Here is an 18696-nt window from a genome sequence, read left to right on the forward strand (position 1 = left end):
GAACCGTGTTATGGGACACACTGCATGATTCAGTTGGGTCAGATGGCCAACTTTTTGAGGTGAAATAAAAGGCTCGTAAAATTAAGATAGATAGAGCCGGGGGATGGGTTGAACGATATTATAATCAAAATAAAAACCTGCTGGTCAATTCTAAATCAAAGTTTGAGCATCAATAGATGAACCATGTACGTATTCGATGTGGGTATATCAATTCACTGGTTGGTAGCATCTAGACCTATAAATACGTGGTAAGGGTAGTTCTTCAAGCCTTCTAGCCAGACAGGTTTTGTGGAACAACCAATCTCTGTTTCATCATGCCTAACTCTGAGCTCTTAGCCCAAGTTCCATCGGCTTTCTGACGGTAGCACATCAGCTTCCCCTCATCACCAACACTACCCAAGATCTGGCCATCATCATCAAACCCAACTCTCCACACAGGTGAGCGGTGGCTCTCCAACTTCGAGAGCTCACGATAGGTATGGTCGATCTGTCCAGGTTGACCATTAATAAGTCGTTCACCATGGCTACCCGACTTGTCGATTTCAGCTCTTATGCCTGAATGCGCTTGTGGTTGACCTCTAGTATGTTTGTTCTGTGCTGAAGATGAAGGTTGATACTCCGTCCTGTCCTTGCCTGTGATGTCTGCCACGGACCATGACTTGCCGTCATTCTTATTGTATGGCGTGTCGATCCGGAAAACTCTGACGAATCCATCTTGGCAAGCCGTGGCAATCATGTCGTAGCCTCTGAAGTTGCCAGGCGCCCATGCAACATCACGGACCAGACCCCTATGTCCAGTTATCTCGACAGCCTGGTAGAACTCTCTGGCTCGGGTAGCAGCACCAAACGAACTAGAAATGGTGTCTCTCGAACGGAAGATCTTGACTGTGTTCAATCCTGCAACAACGAGACTCAAAGCATCTGTGGGTACACCAGCTCTCAGGGCCTTGTAGCACGGTTCTGGGTTGGGATCAAAGCGAACCTGAAAGCATGTCTCCTCACCACGGTTAGGCTTGGCGAGAGCCTGAAAGTCGTCAATCTCCGAGTAGTCTGCCAAATTCTCAGGCTCTTCACCCTCGTGAACTGAGAGTTTTCCATCTGCACAAAGAAAGGCGAAGTAGGTGTATCTGGTCTCTTCGTTGTGCTTCATCGAGAAGGAGCGGTAAGGAGACTTGTTTGATCTAGTCTCATGGGCTGCCTTAGGATTGTTGCTCTTGGTGCTGAATTTACGGCCAGGTGCAGCCGTGTCGTCTTCTGCCCACATCTTGAAGCGACCCTCTATACCAAGAGACGCGACAATGTTGGGGTAGACAGTAGGTGGTAGCCATTGGAGCTACGAGTCGTCAGCCTTGGAGTCCGACGACGCGCCATAGACGCGTACATGTCTTCATTTTTCTAGTAAACACACTCACCTCGAGAATCTCCCCTGGATGAGCTCCCCAAAGGTCAGACAATGTCCAGATTCCATCCTTACGGCGGTTAAAGATTCGGATTTGACCATCCACCGAACCGGTAGCACAGCGATCGCCATATGCGTTGAAGGCAATTGCTTGGATAAGGTCGTTGGACTTGTGGGCAATGAGGTCGAACGTAGTGTTGTCATCCGTCAAAGACGGCACATCATCAAGATCGGGAGGCATGATCAAAGCTCAAATCGTCATCTTCGGCGATTTATCTAGCGTTGCTTTCATGCATGCATTAAGTGTAGGCGTTGAACGATGTGCGTATCTCTCTCGATGTCAAGGTGGGACGGTACTGGATCCATGATGTTTCTTATTGCATAGCGGGGTTGGTGGTAACTGTTAGCGCCTTCCAACGCTGGAATGCGCCCGTTCCCCTGCTGCGACTACCCCCTAGAGATTCTTCATAATATGTAGGTACAAGTAGGTGAGTGCTCTAGACTAGAGAAGTGACCTCCACGTCCATTGTCGTGTATCTTCTCCTGAATACACCCCGAGTTTGCATGTCTGGTATTATCCCTGTCGAATTCATTCATCCACGGGCTTTAAAGGGCATGCAGTGTATTCATCGCATAAGACAACGTCAAGGTGTTCCAGCTCCGTCAGTGTTCACGTCCTCAACATACCATAACTAGGCATACCGGAACCGCTATGGGAATTATGTTTGAAATACATGTCGGATATTTACTATCATGACCAAACCATCTCTTCTGGCGAAGCTGCTTGTAGTAGATTATCAGTAAGAGCTCGCTGTACACTTGGGGCCAACTCACCAGACAAGTGCTTCGTGCTCAAATTATATGTATCGGAACATATTGTTTTTGACGCTGCGCTTCATCGCAACTGGCTGTCCATCCTCGTACTCGACGCCCGCCTCTCCGCCATCTCCAGCCAGGCCAGCCAGCTTCAGCTTCACTTCCTCATCTAGTTCTGCCATAGTTTTGCGACCTGAAGGCTTGGCTTGTTTCGACTCTTCTGTAGCAGATGCGTTGTCCTTCTGCGAGATCTGTTCCTTGGCTTGTGTTTCCTGTGACGGTTCAGGCTTGCCGCTTGCGAAACCCCGTCTCAGAGCTGCCGCACTGACTACAGGCCTTTGTGGCAGACTCTGTAAGCATTGTTTGGATGCTGCACGAATCATTCCGAAGATATTTTTTTGGTTGTAAAGGGACAGATTTCAAGGTGGCTTGGCATAACTGTACCACAGTAGTTCTGTTGGTTCAATAGCTGAACTAGATTGCCCAAAACGCTGTGCTAATTATGACGTCAGGCACACCCTAGTAACTTCTTGCCACTCGCAGCAAGACAATTCAATTACGGTTTTAACGAAGAAAATGTAATAGAGATTATGTCGAAGATATGGTCAATATCAGAGCATATAATTAACGACGTAGTTACGTGCGATATGAACCGAGACAAAATATAAAGTCGATCTCGGCCAATCAGACAGCCAGCCTATTTACAAGGATACTGCGTCTCTTGTTTGGCTGTTCCGATAATCTGGTATCTCACGCCCTCTTATCATTCATATACGTCATCCTTCTTCGTAGAACACTGCACTCAAATAATTTCATCCTGTTCATGTACAGTAATGGGTCAACCACCGATCAAAGACTTCGACGCTGCAAGTCGTCAGAGACGAAGTCCTCCTAAGACAATCTGGAAAATAGCAAACAGAGGAAGCTATGCGATAAAGATGTGAGTTCATTCCTAAAAATAGGTCCACATTAGATGGTCTAATGTGGACATGTCAAAAATGCTCTACTAGTGGCCACGGAAATATACGGTAAAATGCCTAAATTCTGGGAGAGGTTCGTTATACACTGTACTACGCTGTCACCTATTACAAGTCAAGAGCTTGTGCTCTGGATTCGCTGGTGTTCTTTTAAAAAAATATAAAAAAGTTTGATTTCTAGAATAGTGAGATCGCAAAACTTCCGTCTGCGTTAGAGATACTATAGTCCCTACAAGACAAGGCTCGAAGTCCAGCATGGAAGGGATAGATGTCCCACTCGGCATATGACGCAGTCATTTGAAGCTGTCTGTCATCTTATTTTTCTTCCTAGGGTACTCTAAGAGACGAAGGTGTTGTGGTTCAAAGAGTGGCCATGCTCCTTTCTTTATTTACGGTCTTCTTGGAAACAATGAACTACTATAGTCCAGTGAATTCGACGTTCTGTTAGCTGAGGCAATTCCGGGACGTTGACAGCTGAGAGCAATGAGTTACGGTTGTGAAGTATCTATAATATAGGACATGCTGCGCATCCCTACGACAGAAATCACAACTTTGTTTTCTTTAAGACGGTTGCCGCCACACTCCTAGTGCGATCGATAGCCACATAATGCCAAATTATGGATGAAACACCTTCGTTGGCCTGAGCTCTATTTCATCTTTCCAAACACGGAACAGCCTCTATCATCATCGTTGGCGTCCCATTTCACGGGTCATGAACCCACCCACCCCATTATCTTACGCAACAAGAGCAATGCCATGTATACTGGCACCAGTATTCGCGCTTTACTGATTCGAATCACCGGGAGATCTTTATAAAGGCGATGACCTCCTGCCGAATGTACTAGACTTTTGGACTTGCATTCTGGAGTTCTAGGATGGTAGGTAGACTGTGGATTAAAGCCGTGACGAGACACTGACGATATTCAGACACTCCTTCTGGTGGGGAGATTCCGGATCGGAGATTGAGCATTAAAGAGATACAGTGTTAATCGTAATAGCACACCAAGGTTCTCGGGTGGTCTGACCAGAAGATCAACGATGAGTTCGGGCTGAAGGCGAGAACCGGACCAAATATTACCGTTGATACTCCTGTATAATCCCAGCTCAGCTAAACTGTTCAGTCTACTCGCATGGGTATGTTAACCTGGAGGACAGAAATAAAACGAAAAAATTTGAGCATGCCTAACTATACAGTTTGTGGCCATATACGAAGGCCATTGGTGATTGCAAGCGTTTCTGGATGGTGAAGCTTGTTCCATAGTCAACCTGGCCAAGTTTCTTAATAATTTCGCACACTCCTTTGGAGGCGGTACTAGTCTAGTACATATCAGGATACAAGGGCTAAGATTAAAACTGGAAGAAAGGTCAACTCACTCGTGTGAAAGATCATCATGATGTATCGCTATTTATTTCTCAAAGAGGCAAGATTAACTTTTGCGATATAGAAGATACAGGTCTAAGGGGTTATTTCATTTGTGCCAGATGCACGAAACAACTCATCTTTATAGCCAACTATTGCTCAAGGATGAAGCAAAACCAGGCAATAGGACACGATAGCCCATGTTGAGTGATATGGAATAATCTGGTCACCGGGCGGGATGATGGTAAGAGCAGGCAGGATAACAGGGAATACCAAACAGTATGTTAAGGGGTAGACAATGACGTATGCAACAAGGCCGTGTATGGGTAAAATCTGCATTGTGAGAAAGAAGGCACACAAAGTGATTGATCCCTCTATTGTGACCGTCAGTAAGATTATGTCAACCACTTGTTTTCTTGTCTTCGGGCCCTACTCAGCCTCTTCTAGGGATACCGAATCTGAGCATTTATACAGTGCCAATTCTGGGAGCCACCCTTTGAGATATTTGGAACATGTTGAGACACACGCATACATGTAAACTTTCATAGCGGTGCAAGTAGGACGAAACATTGCCAGCCAAGAAGACTTTGATGCAGGGAATCTCAAAATAATTGGCTTTCGGGTGCAAGAGACAATTGGGTCATGCTCAATGAATCTCGTCATATCAAGTCTATCTATTCTTTATACCTGATCCCGTCGCGCCATTCAGGAAATCTTCATGTATCCGCATTACGTACGCATCATAAAGCATCATAAACCAGTCTCCCGTCTAGTAGATAATTTACTTCTCCTCAGTCTCAGGCTGAGGCGCAGGGGCATCGGCCATCGGCTCGTCTTTAGCGGGCTCTTCTGAGGCCTTCTTTGACTCTGTCTCGGTGCGCTTGGCGGCAGCCTCAGCATCGAGCTTGGATTGCACTGCCTGACGTTCCGACTCGACCTTGTCGAAGTACCGTTGGCTGATGGGGCCAACCATAGCACGGATCTCGTCCATCTTGGCAATGTATACAGCCTTGCTGGCATCCTCGCCGTCCTCGTATAGCCAGTCCTAGAATGAGGTTAGTCCCCGCGGTGATATCAAGTTTCCATGATTTGAGTTCTTACCTCGCTTTCCGTCAACTTGGATCGGATCTTGTCCTTCTCATCATCGCTGGCGAGGTCGGCGAACTGGTCGTCAATCTTGTTGCGCATGTCGTAGATGTAGGCCTCGAGCTCGTTCTTCTTCTCCTCTGTGTCGGCAACAAGCTTGTCCTCCATGACCATGGCGTTCTCCTTCTCGGCGGCAGCGTTCTTGGCAGCCTCATCGAGACCAGGAGTACCAGCAACAATGGGCAGGTCACCCTTGCGCACCTGCTTCTTGACCTTTCGGGTCTTGGGCTTGTCATCCTTCTTGTCGTCAGTCTCCATGGCATCGCCATCCTTCTCGTCCTTGATCTCCTCCTCAACCTCCTGGTCCTCGACGTAGTAACCACTCTCGACGTTCAGGATACCGTGGATGTTGACACGCGCCTTAAGCTTGCAGATCATGAACTCGGTCTTGGGATCGGCCTTTACACCCTTGACGGAGAAACGACCAATGAATGGGGAAGTCTTGCCGGGTAGATCCTCGGGCTTAGCATACCTAGCCTCAAGGTCGAAAGCCTGCTTGCGGTAGAAGGTCAAAATCTTAGTAGAAGGCAAGACATTGCCCTTGTTGAAAACAGTGAGGCTGGTATCCTCGTCGGGAATATCGGCATCCTTCTCCCAGGAGAACTCAATTGGGTAGGTGCAGATATCTTGGACGGCAAAGTCGCGGACCTTGAAGACAGGCGAGAGGATGGCACAGCTGAAGGCGCAACCTCTGGCGATGGCTTCATCCTGGTTGAGGGTGAAGGAGAGCTGCTTTCCGAAAAAGTCTTGGATTCTCTCCTTGAGGGCGGGGACACGTGTGCAGCCACCAACCAGCTCTATGAAGTCAATGTCGTCCTTGCTCAACTTGGCTTCGGCCAGAGCCTGCTCAAGAGGGCCAGTGGCCCGGTTGATGACGGGCTCAACGAGCGCCTCAAACTCCTGTCGCGTGACCATGGCGGAGACATCGACATCGTTCATGAGCGACTCGATATTCAGAGGTGCTTGTTGGTTGGCAGACAAGATCTTCTTGAGCTTCTCGGCGGCAGCGTCGACACGGACCATGGCCTTGGGGTTGGACTTGATGTCGATCTTGTACTTGGCCAGGAACTCCTTGTGGAAGTGGTTAACGAGGGCGAGGTTGAAGTCACGGCCGCCAAGGTGTCTATCGCAGGCAGTCGACTTGACGACAAGCTCACCCTTCTTGAACTCGACGATGGAGCAGGTGTAGTTGCTGTGGCCGATATCAATGAATGCGACACGGCGAGGCTTCTCCTCGGGGCCGGGCAGGTCCAGCTTGGTGATACCGTAGCCGAGGGCGGCAGCAGTTGTGTCGTTGATGAGACGCAGAGGCCTGAGGCCAGCGATCTCGGCGGCGTCGAGGAGAGCTCTACGCTGGATGTCGGTGAACCAGGCGGGTACGCTCATGACGAGGTCGTTGACAGGCAGCCTCAGCTCTGCGGAGGCGGTCTGCTTGATCTTGCTGAGGTACATGGCGACCAACTCGGTTGCGCTGAACTTCCTCTTCTCGCCCAGGTATGAAACCTCGGCGCCGACCTGGCCGTTGACGTCGACGAGGGGTGCTGAGACATATTGCTGCTCGATCTGAACATCGGGGTCGCTGAGACTCCGACCTGCTAAACGCTTGAGAGAGCCGACCGTGTTCTTGAGGTTGGAGATCTCCTGGGTCTTTGCGGGCTCACCCAGGTATCGGCTCTTGGGGCTGAATCCTACGAGCGAACTGGAGGGCAGGACCGGTAGTTAGTACGTTTGCATTTGCGTGTGCGTTTGCGCCTCGAGCGGACTATCCACAAGATGGAGGGGTAGATAGACAGAGGGAAGTGCGGGTTATCAGAGTGGGAAGAACTTACGGGGTTGCTCGGTTGGAGACTTCATTGGTGATCTGAGACGCGTATCAGCTACTGGCGACTGGAGGGCGCATACTCGATGCGGAACGGAACCTTGGATTGTACTCACAACATCAACACCCCGGTTTCTCGCAACAGCGATGACCGTGTTGAGGGTACCGAAATCGACACCGACGACACTCATGTTTGCTTTTTCTTCGGAATTACTGTATCAAGTCGAATGGGGAGAAGGTGACTTTTCGCGAAGGAAGGGCGTATGGTCTTTTTTGGTGTTTAGTATGGTATGGTATGTTATGCTTTCGTTGGAGTATGCAGAAAAAAAAAAGCTGCTGCCCGAGGGAAGAGTTGTGTCAATCAAAAGGTGGGTAGGGGTGATGAGGCTGCCCGCCAAACGCCAACACAACTTTCTCTTCTCGTCGTCCCCCTCCTATACGTCCACGCCCCCACCATCGCTAGCCGCAACCGTACGTGCCTGAACCATCCAGAAGTTTCGAATAGCCATCAGTGAGTCAGTGAGCGAGCGAGTGAGTGAGTGATCACCGTTGGGAAACCTCGCAACGCTCGCAGCATGCAAACATCCTTGGAATGCAGATACCAACTAGCTTACCTGATCTTGTTTTTATCTTTGGGCTTATTGATTTGTTGATTCATTTGTCGAATAGAACTGCGCATACATGTACCCAATGTCATACTTGACCTAGCAACGCGCATCCCTTCTCACACTGCTATTACTACTACTACTCCTACTACTACTCCTACTACTACTCCTGCTACTACCGTAGCCATTTATAACAGTTCCCCCCGCTATATTATACATCATCCAAGAGTCGAATTTGTAATTTGGCCCGAATCCATGCCTTCACATCTCCATAAGTTCGTCATAATAATGGACCTCCCATCGAAAGTGGTCCGTGAGCACTGGCTCCATGTACTCCAGGAGTATGCTAATTGACCCTGCTTGTCGCCAATCATAGACCCCACCAATTTCTGACCGCCCCGCGTTTATATTTTCTCTCTGGGTTGGCATTAACGATGCATAACTTGCGCCAGTGGCTAGATTGAAAATTCGATTCGAGGCCACCTGAACTGACTAGTCATGGCCCGATGTTCCGGCAAGCATGCAGTTTTTGGCCAGCTAAGCCTTACATGGTGTTGTTATCTTGAGTTGCGATGCTCTATACATGGTCTAATCGAGTATGTGTTTCTTATCTGCCCACGACGGCTCCACACCGCGGCATACACTTTCGTAGTCTTTATACTTCTGCTGGTCGGTAGACAAATCCGGAGTGGTCCAAAACATGGTCCAGTTCATATCCCTGATCTTCATTGTGCCCCGCGACCGCTCGAAGTACCACTTGTTGACTGGATTGTCCTTTCTGCTTCTCCAGCATACGCCGTCTGGGAAACAATTGCGCACCATGGCATTGAAGACGATGTCCGCCACGCCCCCGGCACCCTGACTCTTCCGTAGCACCGCAAACTTATCAAGGTACGGGATCATTCTCGCTGGATCTACCGTCTCAGGTCCGTCACTGCCAAATGGACTTTCCCACGTCAAAATAGCTCCTCCTTCATATTCACCAGCAATAATGATGCCAGCGAGTTTGTTTTCTACTCTCTTGAGATAATGTTCAACATCCAATTCTCGACCAAAAGAATCATTTATAAGATGCACCAAGCGGCCAAGGTCAATGCAAGGGTCTGTCAGTCTCAGGCCTGGTTGACCCGGCTGAGGTGGTTTCCAAGGGGACACTCGTGGATCTGGGAAGATAGTCAGAGGCATGCCGCGCTTTGCTAGTGTTGTCAGAGAGCCAACCCGGGTGGGCCCTCCGGATGGCGAAGAGACTGAACGAATGCGACCTGAAGGCAACGATGATGACTGAACAGGTCTGTCGGTCAAAAGATTGTGGATCAACGGGTTTTGTTTTCGTCTGGTTCCGACCATCGCCCACGTAAGGTCGTCTTCTTCCTGCGATCTGTTGTTTGCAGCCTCCTGTGGGGTTGTCACTACTGCTGACGATGTCGGTGGCAGAAGAGACAACGCCTTTCTCGCCAATTCGACATTTTTCAAGTGGTAATAGCTGTCTGGCTTAATGCCCGACAGGCTATCTATCGAATCGGCCAAGTACTGAGTCACCTGTTCATATTCTTGCTCCAAATTCAAGAACATGTACCGTCCAGTAGACTGGTTTAGGGCAGGAATACCTCCAACAGAATCTATAATGATCAATCTGTGGACCTCAGCCAGTTTGAGCAACTGGGTGATTTGCGCGTCTTCCTGTGGTTGGCCAACAAATTGCAGCCCTGATAGTTGCCGGGCAAGTGCAATAATCGCATCATTTGAATCGACCGATCGGAAAGAGCACAAGTCTTCAGTATATCCAATGGACGGAATAATCGGAATGATATCGCTTTGGAGAGTATCCACAAGGTCCTTGGAATGTCCAACAAAGAGATCATCTGAAGTGAAAGGCGAAGTATCTTTGCCAGCTGAGTCCCCAATAGTGATCGGCGACTGGATGATGCGAGCACCTGGCTCATCATATTTGTCGATCGCTGTTGCAATACGGGTGGCTTGGATATTGGTCTGTCGCCGTCGTTCAGCCTCATCTTCGGCAGGTAAGTCGCAGTCAACAACGACTATACTGGTTAGTCCAAGCTTTCTAAGCTGAACTAGAGTCCGTCCCACGCCTAGTAACGTATCGTTGCCGATTTCCTGGGGAGCTCTGATTTTAACCAGAGCCACAAATACTGGCTGTGGTACCGCATGGGACGTATCTGTAACGGCTTTCAAAGCGTCTGATGCTCCGGTGGAACTTCTTTCGGCGCCATTCGTGTGTTGTTCAAATCCAGTGGCACCCTTCCTTTGGAGTAGAGGCACAAACTTGTTCATATAAGCTCGGGCATCCCGCTTAGTCACGGAAGTTTCCAAAACAGAAAGAATGAAGTCCTAATAAAGTCAACTCTACGTGCAAGCCTAGTAAGCAAGACAGTCACATACCCTATCTTGGATCTTCTGCTCCTTTCGCGCCTCTGAGATGGATGCATAGGGCGATCTGGATGCTATTGTCGTGACCCGACCGCTATTTTGGGCCGCTGCTGGTAGCGGCGATGGAATTTTTGAGCCATTGCTTATCTGAGTGGCAATTGATCGTTGAGAATCCCTTTTCAAGGAAGCCTGCTTGAGTTTTAGAAACAGAAGTTGTTTTGCGCTGTGGCGCATCAGAATTATAAAAATTGCTGGATAATCACGAGGTTTCGTGTCCCAATAGTATGAGAGGCAGCCCAACTCACATGGATTGTACAACTAGCCTTCCTGAAGGCGGTCGTGCGCGAATTCATGTCTCTACGCTCATTTTGCGAGGCCTCGCAAGGTCACTCACTGTAATATTCTGTTCTTTCAAGAAGTCAACATCACAAGAATATTTCTAGAATCGATTGACACTCTTTCGTTTATTCGTCAAATTGAACTCTCCCAACGTTGTGACATTCTCGTGAGTCAATCAGCGATAAGACCCGATAGAGCCCTCGACGTCTAACCGGTATCGGTCAAGTCTAGCGGGTGTTAGCGGGGGCGGTGACATCAAATTCTTTCTGGAGCACATGCCAACACGTGCAAACGCCAGTCAATTCAAGTCAATTCAGGCACAATATTTGCATCGGTCCCGCTGATAAAAGCACTGAGCGCATTCATGATCATTGCAACCCGACAATAGCCATTCCTAGCTCCGCGCCTAAGGAGTCTGTTGCGACTTAGACTAGTAAGGAGCTATCAAAGTCGTTGATTGTAATGGCGATACCGAGTTCTGGTGTTTCACGGCTTTTACACATTCGATGCGATTACAGGTGGCTGGAGTGTCAAATTATGGGTGATGCTATCTTGACATCACGTATACGTGAAGACAAATCAAATTTCTCAATCCAACACCGGGTCCACTTTACTACACTCTTATAAGTTTCTAGAAGAAAATCACAACACTGAGCCGGGTTCGTGATTATACGCTGTCAACGGGGAAACATATTGGCAATCGCTCGAATGGTACGCACAGAAGCATATGTTATGAACACTAGAACTGGTAGCAACTATATCCACTAGTGGGAGATGAGATATTCTGGTATTTATGAGGTCCGGTCGGAAACGCCGTGACTTTCGCGGAAATTGAACAGGACAATATGGGATAATTTGGAATTCCACATTTGTGACTGTAGAAGTTGGAGTTTATGTTATGCGGAGACGTTTGTGTGTGAGAGTAACACTTACGACACAGTGCAGAACAGTGATCTACTGCATCGAGTGCGGATGACAGCCATTAACTGCTGCAGCGAAGGACGAAACACCGCTTTGCGTGATGGTCTGTATATTGTGGTGATAGTCAAAAGTAACTGCTCTCGAAACCCGCCGGCGGAATATTATCGGGCATGTCTGCTCTTCCATGAGTACGGCCCACACCAGTGACGGCCACATCCGTATGTATCTATCCCGTTTCAATGCCACCTGAGTAGAACTTGGTCTGTGGAACGTGTATCCTCAACAAGCTCGTACCGTATCGTAGTCATCTCAACTCTCACCCCTCTTCCAGTCCACCTGCAAATGTCAATGCCATTAGGCCGCACTATTTGACTTCATTATGCCTAAATGTCGTGGTAAAGACATTACAGAAGCCACAATTGAGCAACTCCAGAAATGGCTTACGGATGGCGCATTTTCAGCTCGCGACCTCACCAGCTGCTACTTATCTCGTATTGAGAAACTCAACAAGCGCTTGTGGTCAGTATATTGGACCGCGCACTCAGGAAAGAGCTTTAGAGATAACGGGCGCCACTAGTGCCGTGATCGAAGTCAATCCCGATGCCCTGACAATCGCAGAGGAGCGCGACAGAGAGCGCGCAAATGGTCAATATCAGGGTATCCTTCATGGTATTCCATTTCTAGTCAAAGACGTACGTTTTATGTCCAATGAGTTTTAGTGATGTCTCAAATGGATCCTGAACTTACTGTTTATGACTATAGAATATCGCCACGAAAGACAAAATGCAGACGACAGCAGGCTCGAGCAGTACGTTGCTGGTATCACTGATGTGTATACCCTGATACTCATACTTGATATAGTGTTAATCGGCACCGAGGTACCTGCAGATGCCCATGTGGTTTACCTTCTGAGAAAAAAAGGAGCTGTACTGCTAGGTCATACAAATATGTCCGAGTGGGCTTCTATGCGGTCTACTTACTAGTAAGTTTGCTGTGGCTCGGTCAGTTTTGAAGTAAACCTGTTAACAATGTCAGTGCCGAGGGTTATTCAAGCCGCGGAGGGCAAAGCAGAAATCCTTATAACCTAGCAGAACATGCCGGCGGATCAAGCTCAGGCTCGGCAATATCGGTAGCCACGAATATGTGTGCGTTCAGCCTTGGCACAGAAACTGATTTAAGCGCAAGTAATACTTCAGCCTTGAACCTACAATCTTCACTAGACTAACCGGTGCAGGTTATCCTCCCTGCGGATCGTTGTGGTGTCGTCGGGATCAAGCCGACGCCAGGGTTGACCTCATGTGAGGGTGTAATACCGGAATCTCATAACCTTGACACGGTCGGCACGTTTGGACGAACAGTCGCAGATGCTGCTATTGCTTTGGACGGTATATATCAAGGCAGCAAGTCATTTGCCTTACATCTTGCTGATATAGAAGCTCTGAAGGGCGCCAGATTCGGAACTCCATGGCTAAGGATATGGAAGAAAGCGGCCTCAGATGAAACAAGTAGGATACAATACGATGCCTTGCAGGGTTTGTTACAGAGGGTCAAGGATGCAGGGGCCGAGATTCATCCAGTCAACCTTCCCAGTATAAAAGAGGTTGTTCCTCAAAATGGTAGTTGGGATTGGTATACACAAACATGCCTTGCATTCAATGGCTTTCAACACTAACAGCCGTCAGGGATTATCCGTCGTCCAGAGGTCACCCAGAACGATCAGAGTTCACCGTGGTGAAGGTAGATTTTTACAATGATCTTAAGAAGTACCTTTCGAATTTGATCACAAATCCGAACAATATCAGGGGCCTTGAAGACGTTATTGCGTACAACATCAATCACACAGAACGAGAAGGAGGCGTTGCCGGAACACATCCAGCATGGCCCACTGGCCAGGACAGCTTCGACAAAAGCTTTAGGTCTGCGGGAATCGAGGACAACATATACCACTCAGCTCTTGAGTATATTCGACGGAAGACTCGGGAAGAGGGGTTTGATAAAGCGCTTTTCGTCAATGGTAAAGAGCTCGATGGCCTACTAGTTCCAGTGCAAGCAGATGGTGGTGTCGCATTACAGTTGGCGGCCCAAGCTGGTGAGTAGTTCGGTTAATTGCATTCGAAAAGACATGGTTCGACATGGCCTCATTCTTTTCTAGGATATCCTGTGATCACGATTCCCGTGGGAGTTGATGAAAATGGTAGGTCATTTATCATCTTGCAGATCTGCAGCAGTAGACTGAGCAACTTAGGTGTTCCATTTGGTCTCGCAATAATGCACAAGGCTTCAAGGGAAGACCAGTTGATCAGATTTAGTTCTGCTATTGAGCATCTTGTTAACAAGCGGCCATCCCCGACGTTCCTGAACCCGGATGCCGATGGCTATCTATACATTGGGGCGGGTCCTAAAGAGGATACTTTATAGACATAGATGTCTGGAATACATGTCACGACGTGCTTACAATATTGGAATTTACTAAAGCCATTGAAAGACGAGGTTTATCGTCATCCATCGCCTTGAAAATAAGACGCATCCAGTCTGCACATCCCTTCTTATTCCATTGATAACATCTACGCTGTTTGATCTTACTGTGCATTATTCATTATTACAATATTGAGATCTTGTTGGCAAGAGTCCTGTACCACCAGGACCTCCGTGGCAACTACGTGAATGGTCGAGAAAGCGAACGTTTGTTATGTGCCCACAGTGTCTGAGTAGTATGGTAGTAGGGAGGCTGGTGATCAATATCGCAATAATCCTCTTGAGATTGCATCTCACATTGTTTGTGTTCCGATGACATCTGCTTCAAATGCCAATGCTAAATGATCTAGTAGATAGTTCGAAGAGACATTCTCAACAGGTGCATTCATTGTGAGAAACATGCAAGTCATAAACCCGTAAACCACTGGATGTTTGAGACGCGATAACCTAATAAGCACGGAACTGGCTACTCAACTCTGATTAGTCCAGCAAGAAGGTACGTACCTTTGCAGTAGTACTATTCACCGTAATTAGTTGCAGTGACCCTCACAAAAGAAGATCAGCCAACCAGCTCAAGAATTGCGGGGCTTTTGATTGTGATTCAGATAAGGCTGCAAAACATGTCCGAAAAAGAGCTAGTGGATTTATCTTCTCGCACAATCAGTAGCCTTTCCACCTTATGGTATAAATACGTGATCCTCTCCCCGTCCATGACAACTTTCTTTTTCTTTTCTTTTGGTATACTTACCTTCCGGGAAGATGGCGAGCTCAAGCATTCGTCGTCTTACCGTGCTGACAACTGCATAGCACAGCGCGGCTTGTCGCGCGGTCTTCTACTCCTTTGGGGTCGTAGTCCGGGGAATTTTTGATTTTACCTTTGGTTTTTCGTTATGAACGATAGCTTCGCGCGTCGTCATAAGGAAGAATTTTATTTCCTCTACTAGTATCTTCTCACCGTGAATTGCTGACAAATTTTTTCTTCTTGTCTCAGCTATCTGCCAAGTTATGACGGGGACTACGTGATGGTATCTTCTGATAGCAGCAGTAACTGATGAAAGATGAACGTCGTAAATTGAGCAACTTCGAAGTTTTAACTGGGGACAGAAAATAAACCTAAGTAGGCCAATTGCATTAAGCATGTTCTTTCTCACGGACGCGTTTGGGTACTATGCTTGGAGCATTTCAGAGCCGTAATCACCTGCTTGGCCTGCTCGATTTCAAATGAGAACAATGTTCACGTGAATGGTTCTGGTGATACAGCAACAACAGCTGGCACAGCAGGATTCCACCTACGTGTGAAAGGTTCTCGTTCTGCCAAATACGAGTACAAATCGTGTTCATCAGTATCCAGCTAAGGAACAGCTATCCGAGCTACCCTTGCTGACGGAGCTGCTTCGAACAGCAACGCGCTATGCGTCAAATACGCGTACGGAATGACACAGCTCTTCAGCAGCTCAATTATTGAGCTTGGGATGTAGTGAGGTGGACTGCCTTACCAGTATTTACCTAACGAGTCAAGGATGTCGTTTACAGAGACAAAAGAGTTCAAGTCATAGTTTCGTATTGCATCTAATATATCAGCTAAAAAGTAATGTCAATTCTCATAGCTATCTAAATGTGAGTGACACTTCAGAAAACACGAATGGGGGAGCATGAGAGACAGCACAGATTACAATGTCACCCGATGTAGCATGTAAGGATAGTGTGTGACCCAGATGTGATTTTGCCCAAGATATTGACCATACATATTCATTAGCCTTGGTCGTTGTCTAGATAGCCGTGACGTAGAGAACCTCCAGAATGCAAGAGAAATCACAACAGAAGATAGACAATTTCGAACGACCTTACAGGCTGTGCACCGACCGATTCTACGTAGTCGATTTTGTCATCTCAAGTGCGGCTCCTAGATTCCTGGTTTCAAGGGGTAACCTCGTCCAGGAATTATCATAGATCACACCTTACTTACCATATGGTCGAACTTCTGTAGATGGTCTGATAGCATCTGTCTAGTATAAGAATAACATAGCGGGTAGTATAAGGTGAGAAACGCTATAAGAACTCATTGTTGCGATAAAGATATACTGTGTGTTTTGTCGCCTAGGCATGGTAAGGTGCCAGGTTGTTCGAACCCTTGCGTCTCACTACCATCCTAGCACCCAAGTGTCGAAACCAGAGAACAATCCTGAGCGGGCTTTTCGAAATCTAACCAATTCCGGACTGGATTACCTTATCACCCGGCTCCCAGCCAAACCTCCGGGATCTTGGACGAGACAACTTTGGCACTGTGTCGGCTGGTCACTCCCGTGGCACACGTTAGCCACTCATGTTGCCGTTGCTTCCGCGTCATAACTGCCCTCTTTACACTCGCACCCAAACTTGTATCTGTAGTCACCCTACATTGAGACACCATCAACAGCAAACGCTCCCTTCGTACCTACTGGCAGTATCTAATCTGTTGTCGGGGTCTGGGAACTACATTACAGACTCACAAAATTTCGCATCATCGTCCCCCCTCCCTTGCGCCATCGCTTCCGGCTTCCCTCATCTGCAATCGCTGAACAAGAACATTCATCAACACCAAAATTGTAGCAGACCGCCACCTCTTGTTCGCCTTGCACAATCACGCATTTCTGCATTTCTGCCTGGAATGAACGATAGGTGCGGAATGGCCTGAGGCAACTAACTAACTAGCTACATACATAACCTTTGACAGCCATTTGTAAGATGAAGTCAGCCCGCAGGACGCATGGGACAGCGGACTGGGATGAGACAACAAGTTGCGCAGTTGTCGCAGCTCGGCCGCCGTAATCTAACACGAAACCGGACTAGCTCGTTTAGACTTCGCCTCGCAATTGGTTGATCCAGGCCAATCTCATTACAGCAACCGGCAGACGCTTTCGCTTGGGCTTGGGCTTGGCCTTTGGCTTGCGGTCGCTGCCTAGTCTCTGCATTTCGCACTTTGCTCTTTCCCTCCTCTTTCCATCCCTTCTCCGCCTTGGTGAGCCCCTGGGTGCGGGTGCCAATTGGTTAGCCCTTTGGTTAGCCCTTAACCAGGCAGCTGTTATCGACTCCGGTGGCATGTGGGATGGTACGATGGGATCCGGTTCTCGTCAACCTGTCACTTGCACTCAAAAAGTCAAGCTTTGCTGGTAATAGCCCCCGAGATAACAGCTGTCGACGGTGCCCTTTCATTCTTAAAGGACCATCCATACTTTTGCAGTGAGCTGGTCGGCCTTCGTGTCTGCTGGCTGCAGACGCTAGATTATAGGTGAGCGCAAGGTGAGAGTTTCATGTTTGCCGTTGGCGTCTCGATCAACAAGTTCCTTTATGTTCTAGCACCAAAAGAGGCTACAGCAGCAGCACCAGCAGCAAGCACCAGCCCAAGCAAGCCCAGCCCAGCCCACCTCATGCGCGTCGGCATCCAAGGTCCAAGACAAGAATGGGCATTTTGGTATGAACGGGAAGCGAAAACAGCAAGAACAGAGAGATGTACGCGCTGCTGAGTAGCGACACAATCCCGCAAGCACCTCTTTGCTAGTACACACGTCCCGGCCCAGAGCTTTTCGTTTCGCGCATCTTCGCACAGGCGATGCGCGCTGATGTTGGTGCTGAAGCCGGTGCTACTAGGCGTTTTTCCTTCTCTGTCGTATCCCCCCATCCCACTGCCAATCTGAACGCTGCAGCACTTTGGCAGAGTGATCGAACTGCCTGGTCTGCAGCAGTGCCAGTGTGCTGTGCTCCGCACCATGTCTCCTCTGTCCCCCAGGCTGTCTCGCCATTGGGCGCAAGCCTTTTCGCTTTCCCTCCTTCAAACCTTCTCCTCAATCCCGTCTCTCACACTCATTCTGTCTGTCGTCTCTCTGTCGATTCTCTTTCCCATCCCACCCATTCTCCAATCTCTCCAGTACTCGACCCGCACGCGACGATAATTCTGCGACGAGGCATACTTTTCGATCCTCCTGCCATTAGTCCACTGCTCAACTGTAAACTACTCATTTCCCACCAAACTCTATCACTGTCCAGAAGGCGCAACCTGAAGTCAAACCCGCCCTTTCACCACGATCCGCGACTCCGAGACCAGGTTCTCTCTTAGGCCTGTTCTACTCTCTGCGACGATTCGAGTCGTTCCTCACGCCCATAATTACATTCTAGCGATCTCGTCTGGCTAGTTATACTGGCTGGATATTGCAAGTCCCCTTGTCTTCTCAGCGTGTCCTTTGTCGCTGGCTTGTGGTGCTTGTTCTCGACCCCGAGTCCCGTGAAGACGAATTGTCACCGTCCTGCATTTGACGCCGGCGCCGACCGCCACGATATCGCTCAACCGCCATTAGTCAAGCGCGCCGACGAACCAGCGACCTCATCGAATGATCGACACCGAAAGCACTCGCTGTTCTGCTTCTGGATATCGGCACCGTCCCTCGCGTAGGAAGGGCTTCGTCATGCCACCC

General features: G+C 48.5%; 5 protein-coding genes across 5 annotated transcripts; 1 reads left to right on the plus strand and 4 right to left on the minus strand.

The window, feature by feature from the left end:
• Nucleotides 1-188: 188 nt before the first annotated feature.
• On the minus strand, nucleotides 189-1750 carry BKA67DRAFT_547857 (WD40-repeat-containing domain protein). Its single transcript, XM_046101478.1, has 2 exons — nucleotides 1413-1750; nucleotides 189-1333 (listed from the first exon to the last, which is right to left on the minus strand). Exons 1-2 carry the CDS (start codon nucleotides 1638-1640, stop codon nucleotides 272-274), a joined length of 1290 nt encoding a protein of 429 aa, XP_045964521.1. The 5' UTR covers nucleotides 1641-1750; the 3' UTR covers nucleotides 189-271.
• A 506-nt stretch (nucleotides 1751-2256) lies between these two features.
• BKA67DRAFT_530488 (uncharacterized protein) lies at nucleotides 2257-2598 on the minus strand (the record flags this gene model as incomplete). Its single annotated transcript, XM_046099249.1, has 1 exon — nucleotides 2257-2598. The coding sequence occupies one exon, from the start codon at nucleotides 2596-2598 to the stop codon at nucleotides 2257-2259; it is 342 nt and encodes a 113-aa protein (XP_045964522.1).
• A 2429-nt stretch (nucleotides 2599-5027) lies between these two features.
• Nucleotides 5028-7951, minus strand: BKA67DRAFT_547864 (heat shock protein Hsp88). Its single transcript, XM_046101479.1, has 4 exons — nucleotides 7634-7951; nucleotides 7528-7559; nucleotides 5654-7397; nucleotides 5028-5597 (listed from the first exon to the last, which is right to left on the minus strand). Exons 1-4 carry the CDS (start codon nucleotides 7706-7708, stop codon nucleotides 5334-5336), a joined length of 2115 nt encoding a protein of 704 aa, XP_045964523.1. The 5' UTR covers nucleotides 7709-7951; the 3' UTR covers nucleotides 5028-5333.
• A 318-nt stretch (nucleotides 7952-8269) lies between these two features.
• Nucleotides 8270-11057, minus strand: BKA67DRAFT_547868 (amino-acid N-acetyltransferase). Its single transcript, XM_046101480.1, has 3 exons — nucleotides 10819-11057; nucleotides 10526-10702; nucleotides 8270-10474 (listed from the first exon to the last, which is right to left on the minus strand). The coding sequence occupies exons 1-3, from the start codon at nucleotides 10864-10866 to the stop codon at nucleotides 8711-8713; spliced, it is 1989 nt and encodes a 662-aa protein (XP_045964524.1). The 5' UTR covers nucleotides 10867-11057; the 3' UTR covers nucleotides 8270-8710.
• Nucleotides 11058-12066: 1009 nt separating this feature from the next.
• On the plus strand, nucleotides 12067-14042 carry BKA67DRAFT_50265 (amidase signature domain-containing protein). The gene is made up of 7 exons (XM_046097092.1): nucleotides 12067-12292; nucleotides 12351-12465; nucleotides 12536-12581; nucleotides 12635-12755; nucleotides 12809-12953; nucleotides 13008-13402; nucleotides 13456-14042. The coding sequence occupies exons 1-7, from the start codon at nucleotides 12153-12155 to the stop codon at nucleotides 13868-13870; spliced, it is 1377 nt and encodes a 458-aa protein (XP_045964525.1). The 5' UTR covers nucleotides 12067-12152; the 3' UTR covers nucleotides 13871-14042.
• The last annotated feature ends 4654 nt before the right edge of the window (nucleotides 14043-18696 follow it).

Source organism: Truncatella angustata (genome assembly GCF_020726525.1).
Source record: "Truncatella angustata strain MPI-SDFR-AT-0073 chromosome Unknown BKA67scaffold_1, whole genome shotgun sequence".
NCBI classification, from domain to species: Eukaryota; Fungi; Ascomycota; class Sordariomycetes; order Amphisphaeriales; family Sporocadaceae; genus Truncatella; species Truncatella angustata.

Bases quoted from the DNA above. Each gene is read 5' to 3' on its own strand.
- BKA67DRAFT_547857 (XM_046101478.1), bottom strand. From the start codon at position 1,640: ATGCCTCCCGATCTTGATGATGTGCCGTCTTTGACGGATGACAACACT. The intron at 1,334-1,412 runs GTGAGTGTGTTT...GACGACTCGTAG, and splicing joins ATCCAGGGGAGATTCTCGAG to CTCCAATGGCTACCACCTAC.
- BKA67DRAFT_547864 (XM_046101479.1), bottom strand. From the start codon at position 7,708: ATGAGTGTCGTCGGTGTCGATTTCGGTACCCTCAACACGGTCATCGCT. The intron at 7,398-7,527 runs GTAAGTTCTTCC...CCTGCCCTCCAG, and splicing joins GTCTCCAACCGAGCAACCCC to TTCGCTCGTAGGATTCAGCC. The intron at 5,598-5,653 runs GTAAGAACTCAA...ACCTCATTCTAG, and splicing joins CCAAGTTGACGGAAAGCGAG to GACTGGCTATACGAGGACGG.
- BKA67DRAFT_547868 (XM_046101480.1), bottom strand. From the start codon at position 10,866: ATGAATTCGCGCACGACCGCCTTCAGGAAGGCTAGTTGTACAATCCAT. The intron at 10,703-10,818 runs GTGAGTTGGGCT...AAACTCAAGCAG, and splicing joins AGGCTAGTTGTACAATCCAT to GCTTCCTTGAAAAGGGATTC. The intron at 10,475-10,525 runs GTATGTGACTGT...TGACTTTATTAG, and splicing joins AGCAGAAGATCCAAGATAGG to GACTTCATTCTTTCTGTTTT.
- BKA67DRAFT_50265 (XM_046097092.1), top strand. From the start codon at position 12,153: ATGCCTAAATGTCGTGGTAAAGACATTACAGAAGCCACAATTGAGCAA. The intron at 12,293-12,350 runs GTCAGTATATTG...GGGCGCCACTAG, and splicing joins AAACTCAACAAGCGCTTGTG to TGCCGTGATCGAAGTCAATC. The intron at 12,954-13,007 runs GCAAGTAATACT...TAACCGGTGCAG, and splicing joins GCACAGAAACTGATTTAAGC to GTTATCCTCCCTGCGGATCG.